This window comes from Anneissia japonica, unplaced genomic scaffold (genome assembly GCF_011630105.1).
Source record: "Anneissia japonica isolate Jap-2015-1 unplaced genomic scaffold, ASM1163010v1 scaffold287990_len610157_cov183, whole genome shotgun sequence".
NCBI classification, from domain to species: Eukaryota; Metazoa; Echinodermata; class Crinoidea; order Comatulida; family Comatulidae; genus Anneissia; species Anneissia japonica.
In genome coordinates this window covers 171,475-179,811 of record NW_022743371.1, presented here as the reverse complement: position 1 = coordinate 179,811, position 8,337 = coordinate 171,475, and the positions used below count along the sequence as shown (strand labels likewise).

At 32.8% G+C, this 8,337-nt stretch overlaps 1 protein-coding gene across 1 annotated transcript in view; it reads left to right on the top strand.

Moving 5' to 3' along the window:
- Window positions 1-2,831: 2,831 nt before the first annotated feature.
- The window catches only part of LOC117119457 (GATOR complex protein NPRL3-like), a 20,132-nt gene continuing 14,626 nt past the window's right edge, over window positions 2,832-8,337 (top strand). Inside the window, exons 1-3 of the mRNA XM_033264290.1 lie at window positions 2,832-3,077; window positions 4,471-4,573; window positions 5,814-5,949. Of these exons, the coding sequence (XP_033120181.1) occupies window positions 2,957-3,077; window positions 4,471-4,573; window positions 5,814-5,949 (360 nt within the window). The 5' untranslated portion in view covers window positions 2,832-2,956. The remainder of the gene's footprint in view (window positions 3,078-4,470; window positions 4,574-5,813; window positions 5,950-8,337) is intronic.

Below are 8,337 nucleotides of genomic sequence, written 5' to 3'. Positions count from 1 at the left end.
ATAAGTAAGGCGTAACATATTTTTAATCTATGTTAAAGCATAACTATTTTTACATAATGAAATTTAGTAAATCAAATTATTATTTGTGGCTTTTATTTATTAAATCAATTAAGAACATAATCTCAAAACAAAATTTAATGACAAGAAAGATCGACGTTTCGGGTCCATCATTCTCAAGATCAAGTAAATTGAAAAAACTAAAAACAAAAATGCCAAGCAGTGACAGGAAGTAAGTAATTAATTTACATATCAATAGGGCCTACTGTGTGGAGCCACAATGGAGCTAAGCAATAATTAGCCCTTCTTAGCAGTAATACGTACCGCGAAATGCCAGGCCTCTAAAAGTCCTTATCGTTGGTATTCGCCACGTTATTGGAAATTTTTATTTCAAATTTCGCGAAAATGGTTTATAACATTCCCTGCAAGTTCGTCGTTCAAAACGGGTGCCGAATCAATGTTTTAGAGCCTCCCATCAGAGCCATTAATAATAATAATAATATTAATAATTTGCCGCAAATATAGTAATAATATCTAATAATATTAATAATTTAAAAAAATACTTAGACCTACTCCCAGAGCTACTCATAGGAGCTAAAAGCTAATTTATTTTAGTTCTCAAATATGCATATTCTTTATGTTGATTTATTAATTAAATTTTTGCTACAAGGTATTTTACAACATTTGTTTATTTATTTTTTTTTTCTTTAATTTTATAATTGAGGGCCATTTTTTATTTCTTGATTCAATTCTTGCTTATACAGTATTTAAATATTTGAAGATTAAAAAAAATATATATCATTTCTATTACCGAATTTTTCATTGGGGCCATTTTTACCTACCTGTCATATGGGGTCATTTTTGCCGGGGCCATTTTTTCCGGGGCCATTTTTTCTGGGGCCATTTTTTCCGGGGCCATTCTTACCTACATTCATCTAACATGGACATCGACTGGTTAAATTCCACGCAGGAAAAAATAAAAAAAGTTCAAAGGGTAACAAACGGAGATGGTTTCGGCTGACCCTGTTCAGTTTATTTTTTTATTTTTTATTTATTTGAACATACACCTTTGAATCGGTGGCACTCAATATCAATGGTGCGTTCGTACAAACATAAAATGTCATTACCTTGCTTGCCTTGACGGTCCGCAACTGGAACTAATAGCTCCATGATTCTTCTCCTCTGAACCAAATCCCACACCCATTGTACTTACAAGCACGCACATCTAAATCTAGAGTGATCTCCATATTGTTCCCAACTTCCTAAACTGTTTAACTTTCCTTCAGCTTTAATTCTCCCTCTTTTGTTAAACTCACTTCTTTTAAAATGCTATCAGAGAAATTCTACCGGCTACTCATCATTTAAATTATAACCCCCACCTCTCTCTCTCTCTCTCTCTCTCTCTCTCTCTATCTCTCTCTCTCTCTCTCTCTCTCTCTCTCTCTCTCTTTCCTTGGTTTTAGGGTTTAAATTTCCTTCAGCTTCTTAGGATTTGTTAACTCACTTCCTTAAATATGTATATGTGTGTGTATGTATATATACACACACATATATATATATATATATATATATATATATATATATATATATATATATATTTGTTGTATATATATTTATATATATATATATTATATATTGTGAAAATGTGACTGAATTGTTTTATTTGTATTTTTTTATTTTTTTTATTTTAAATCATATTTTGGATGTTCTCTATTCTCGACCGATTTTATTGTAAATGTTTATATTTATTTTTTTTATATCTTTTTATATTTTGATTATATTTGACTTTGTACTTAAGTATGGTTTTTAATTGAACTTTTGATTGTGTTCCTAAACTGTAAATTCGTACTCCAATTCAGCTTGGGGCTGCTATTATGGTTTATTGAATAAAAGAAACAGGATCTATACTATAGTATGTCTTTTTCTCTCTTTCCCTGGTTTTAGGCGAGACTTTTCTTATACTTTGTTTGACAAACATATTTTTTAAAGATCGCCAGAGGAGGGCAGAAAAATAAAAATAAAATTTTGTTTTCTTAGCATATATTTAGTTCTTAGCAAAACATTCAAACGGAGTAAATTTGTATAGGAAGAAATATATATATTTTTGGAGATTTAAGGTAGCGGCAGGCGTAACAAAAAATTTTTTTTTGCGCTAAATGGTTAAGTAAAATTGTATTATTCGAAATCATCACTATTGGCGGGTGGCGGGTTCGCTACACACTATAAAAGTCTCGCCTTTTTTGTGATTACATGAATTCTCTCTTCTCAGGCAGTGGCAGACCCTTGGTATGATTTAGCTGATTAATTACAAACTTTTGTTATTATATGATTATATCATGTATTATCTAATTATTCTGTTTCCTTTGTTTTTAATTACAATTACATTTAGGTCAATTTAATTCACTAAAATTTATTTTAAAACTTATAGGCCTACGCTTCATTTATCTTATTGTTATTTTAAACTTGTATTTAATTTTTTTCATAATTTGTATATTATTTTGTTAATTATTTACTTAATCTATTTTTTTCCTCGTTGCTATATGTATTGAGGATCCTATGATCATGGACCTATTAATAAGATTAATTATATAGGTCCATGCTATGATCAGTTACGACCTTCACAAAATATTGTTGAAAAAAAAAAATACTTGGCACATATTGCATATCACTCAAAAAGTGTCCTAGCCACCTCTTTTATGATATTAAATGGGGTATGTTGTAGTGTTATAAAGATATTTCTCTTCTTCACCGGTCATTGGGGTGACCAAAGACGGGTAAATTTTAACTCCGTTTAACCCTTAGCTGCTGTATAGACAAATACAGGGGTCGTGGCTGTGCGCAGTGTTCGATAGAGAGCCCTACAAATTTTACTGTGCAGAGGCCAATTAAGTTGTGTAGTGGTTGTAATCGCTTGAGACTGTAGATTAGTCGAATACACATACAGGGAAATTTGTCAACAATGCCGAACTCAACATCGACACCGATAGGCCTAATTCTGGTCTCATCGGGGTCTAGGGGTGAAAAACTGTTATTTAGGTATCCGTATCAAGAAACCAGTAGTCAGGAACATACAGAAAAGGGTTTGTATAAATGACTAATTGTCATGCTAAGTGAATAGTAAGCTTAAATGATCACTACAAATACGCCAAGGCTAGGCCTAGGCCGTGTTGAATGCTGTTGATTGGTCAATGATTTTTAAAAGAATACAACATCTCCACGGCCTTCGCTATTCGCTCGGCCAAGTCGTCCCACTCTGTATGTCGACCTCAGATCCATAAATTCATCCGTTAATTTTTTTTTAAATGATTTTTTCAACTGGTGTGCCTGGCCACAGGGAGGGTGGGGGTGCAAAACAGCCTGCAGGGTGCGAAAATTGAGAAAGCTGAACTAAATTCTTATTCCATTCCATTTCATGTCATTTATTCGCCTCATCAAAAATACAAGAACGACAGACAAAAAGGAGGCTGACTTTCCAAATAGAGATTTTAGATCTTTGATGAGTGGGTCAAACACAATTAAAATAGTAAAACAGTAAATATAAACATTAAAATTTCATATAAATATACATTATATTTGTAATAATAATAAAAATGATAATAATAATCAATAACAAGATTATATAGAATTTTGAATATAAAAGTTAAAATAGACATTTCAAGACAAACACACAAATAAAAAACAACAATAAAAGTGCAATAACATCAGCCAAATCTAGCCAGGGTTGCTCAAAGGTTCAAGTCTCTCGAAAATGCTTTTTAAGTTTATTTAAAAAAGATAACTGAAAAATTAGTGGTCATATTTGTAGCAAAGACAAGCCAAACCAGTCACTCGTCGCAAAATTCGATTTTGAGTTATTAATACAGTGTTAGAGAGTAAAATAATAGCTATAAAATGGTAAAAAAAAATCATTCAAATCGGACATTTCCTTATGAAGTTACAAGCGTTTAACCACACAGCTGTTTAAAGAACAATATATGAGAAATCGGCCTTCAAAGTTTATGATTTCAGGCATTTCTCATGCAGAAACTATCTTTAAATTCTTAAAAAGTGTTGTTTTAACATTCAAAATGGGGAAAATAACAGCATAGAATGATGTGTAGATATATAAAGTTTATTTTAGTGCAATAAAATAGATTTTTAAAAATTTGACATTCCAGCATGTTTTGACCATTTTCTCTGAAACACGATTTGCGACGAGTGACTGGTTTGGCTTGTCTTTGCCACATTTAGTGTTTTAACCAACTTGGTATAACCAAGTTGGAGGAGGGGGAATTAAGTTGCAGTTGGGGGGGAACAAAGTTGCAGTTGAGGGGAACTAAGTTGCAGTTGGGGGAACTAAGTTGGAGTTCGGGACCCCCAGCTTACACCCTTGAATGATTATTGTATTGTATGTGCGAGAAAGTGTGTTAGTGTCAATTTTTGCACCATTCTTATTAAAATTAATCATCAACAGAATTTTTTTTCTGTTTGCAGCCAAGCACAGCAGTCCATATGCCCTGCCAACAGAAGATGATGATCTTGATTATTTTAGTGGCAGATCTCAAAATGATTACACAGTTTTGGGAAAGCTTTATGGGTATTTATCATTTTATATATTGTTTATTTATTAAATTTTTTATTATAGTGTTGTTAAACTTTCAATTGTGTTATAGTTTTTTTGTTAAATCTAATTAATATTATTAATATTTTATATATTATTATTATTATTATTATTATTTTCTCGGTTGGCCTCTATTATTTCTGTGTAAAGCGCATAGGGGCAAAGTGTGTTAATATTTATTAAAATTATTATTACTATTATTCTATTGTTATTAATATTATTATTATTATTATTAATTTTTTTTATTACTTTATTATTATTATTATTATTTTTTGTTTTTTCTCAGTTGGCCTGTATTATTTCTTTTTGTAAAGTGCATAGTTCACAGTGCGATATGCGCTCTATAAATATAACATATAACAACATAATTGCAATAAATTTCACTAAAAATAACCAAATACATAGGTACGCTACAAGACAGTCCTCTCATTTCCATCCTCCACTTACCCATAGTAAACTTAGAAAATCCACAATTTTCTACTCTGGCCTCATTTTATGGAACTCTCTCCCCAACACAATTAAAGATTCAACAAACCTCAACACGGTGAAACTCCTTCTCAAACAACACCTGCAATCTGATTAATTGTACTGTAGTTAAGAATTTGTATTTTCTTGCGGGCCTCATTTGTGGCAAAGACAAGCCAAACCAGTCACTCGTCGCAAAAATTGATTTTGAGTTATTAATACAGGGTTAAAGAGTAAAATAAGAGCTATAAAATGGTAAAAAAATCGTTCAAATCCGACATTTGCTTATGAAGTTACAAGCCTTTAAGCGTACAGCTGTTTGAATAACAATATATGAGAAATCAGCCTTCAAAATTTATGATTTCTCATGCAGAAACTATCATAAAATCATTAAAAAGTGTTGTTTTAACATTGAAATTGGGAAAAATAACAGCACAGCATGATGTATAGATACATAAACCTTAGTTTAGTGAAATAAAATAGATTTAAAAAAAATTTACATTCTAGCATGTTTTTGCTATTTTCTCTGAAACACAATTTGCGGCGAGTGACTGGTTTGGCTTGTCTTTGCCTCATTTGCATTAAGCATTTTTTGAGGTCTCGCCACTCCATATTATATATTATATTATATTATTATTTATTATGTATTATCATGAGTGAAATAAAGAATGAATGAATGAACATTATTATTATTATTATTAAATATTGTTATTGTTATTATTTTTAAAAATTATTTTTATTTTTAATACAGGTTCTCTGATAAGATCCTGCCCGTAATTTTATGCAACACAAGTTTGTGTGGAAAGAAATTTGAATTAACGGTTGACGATGTCAAATTTGTCGGTCATCCAACCGGAATCAATGAACGAGATTTGAAAAATTCAAGGGTATTGTATCAAAAATGTTAATAAATTATGAAAATATGAAAACATTCAATAATTGATATATTAATATTTGTTAATTGAATTTATAGAACCTGCACAATGCTGTGTAATAATATATAAAATTATAAATGTTTATGATGGGAAAAATATTTTCATGAATTGAAAAATTTACTGTTCCATTCGACAAAGTGGAGCCGAGTTGAATGAAACGGCCAATCTTTCAACTCATGAAAATATTCTAAACCATTGCAGGAATAAAACATTCATTATTTGTTTTATAATACACCTAAAATAGATTCTTGTCATTTGATATTTTATGACAACAATCTGCCATTGTTCTGAATGGAAATTCTAGTCATTTGATGTTTTATGAAAAAATATACCAATTTTATAAATAGAACAGTCCAGCATCTCTTTAACCAATCAAAAGATTGTATTAGGTTGATTGCCATATCGTATCCTAGGCCCCGTGCAATGAGAACAAAACGGGTGGAAAGTAAATGCAAGGATGGAAATAATAATGCACGGTGGAACTAAATTTCCATAATGAGTGACTAAATGGGGTAAATAAACAATGTCACATGGTATGAAATCCATCAATCAAATGACAGGGATCTATTTAGGTGTGTTTTAATACTAGCCATTCAGAGGATAGAAAGCTGTGAATATTTACATTTCATTAGACATTGGATGATGAATATGGTCCTACAATTAAGTTACATTGTTTTGAATATTAATAACAAGAAGTTAGTGATGCTATTTCTATTAGAACAACATTCAGTAGTTCAAAACTTACTTTATGTTGAAAGCCAACTACATAGATTTGATTTTGGATTATGAAACTTGATATATGCTTTGGCACCTTGGCACAAGCAGTAGAGACACACTTCCGTGTCTATTGGGAACTTATTATTATGATTTCATCTTCTCTTTGTTTAAAAAGAAATACCAGAAGTCGAGTAAAAGAGAAGAAACGACGATGACAATGTTTAGTCTTGTGTTTGTACTTCATGTAAGTATTTCATAAGTATTACTTTTGTTTACGAAGGTACTAGGTACCTGCAAAGAATCTTAGGATCCATAACCGTAGAACAACAGGGGTACATGGACCAGTACACCGGGGTAACTCCATACTCGTTTTGAAAGATGTACTGGTTTCTTTAAAGTGCATAGGAGCCAATTGTGTACATTGAGTCTACGTTTACAGCCCTTATGCGAGAAGACTTGTTCCGCCACCCGAACCCTAGACAGGCGGGCCACTCAAACCAGTGCTAATGGCTGTAGGTTGCGACACCTGCCTCAACCGCCATTTGACTATACTGTACATTAAGTATGCCTATAGATGCAGTGGTAAGGCATTTGGTTTTCATTCAAAAGGTTTTAGTTTGAGTCTGAAGCTGGTCATTTTGCTTGTAATTGCGATGGTATCTCCAGAAATTTACCGACATGGATCAAACAAGTCTGGTAGTGGGGGTCCAAACCACAGGATCATCTAGAACCTCTAATCCATTCCCTTATGGGTATAAGGAGTTTCGTGGTTTAGGGCCACAAGCAGAATTTGCTTACCAAATCTTTCATAATCATAAACTTCTTATACTGGTTTATGCTCAGTTTTAACAGCATTTTAAGCCAAGAATAGCAAGCTCCACATATGAGGTTTGTAATTTATTTTTGCGTGGCGCATAAAAAATGCCTTCTGGCGACATGTGGCTTGCAGGCCACACTTTCCCACCCTTAATTTTAATATAACGATAATAATAACGAACTATAAAAAATGAAAATAGTATAGAAATTATAATATTTATAACATTAAAAATCAAAATAAATAGGTGGGTTTTAATATGCTAACATTTTGTTCATTATTATCATTGATTTTTACAATTAATAATTATCTATCATGTAGGAAAATGCAGACGTTTCAGTAGTTCACTGTTACCATGACCTGTGCAAGAGACTAGCGCTAGCCTTGAAACATGAGGAGAAACGATGTGGCTACTTAAGTCACCAAGCGAAGATCATGCTCGCAGTTCACGACGAGGTCACGGCAATGCCCGAAGGTAGGATTCATGGGTAGCAGATTCAGAATACTGGTACTTTTTTACAGTAGCGGCAGTTTGGCGCAGCGGTTCAGGTTTGGGCTTTCAATTGTAAGGTCGGGGTTTCGAGTCTCCGCTGTGCAGATTCGCTTGTGTCCTTGGGCAAGGCACTTTAGGATTGCTTCAGTCCACCCACCTGTATCAATGGGTACCAGCAAACTGCTGGGACTAACCTGCGACGGACTGGTGTCCCGTCCAGGGGGAGTACAACTCTCATCCGCTTCACACTACAGAAACTGGAGATAAGCTCCAGCCCTATGAGCCCCAGTGGCTCGGAAAGGATTTAGTAGTTAGT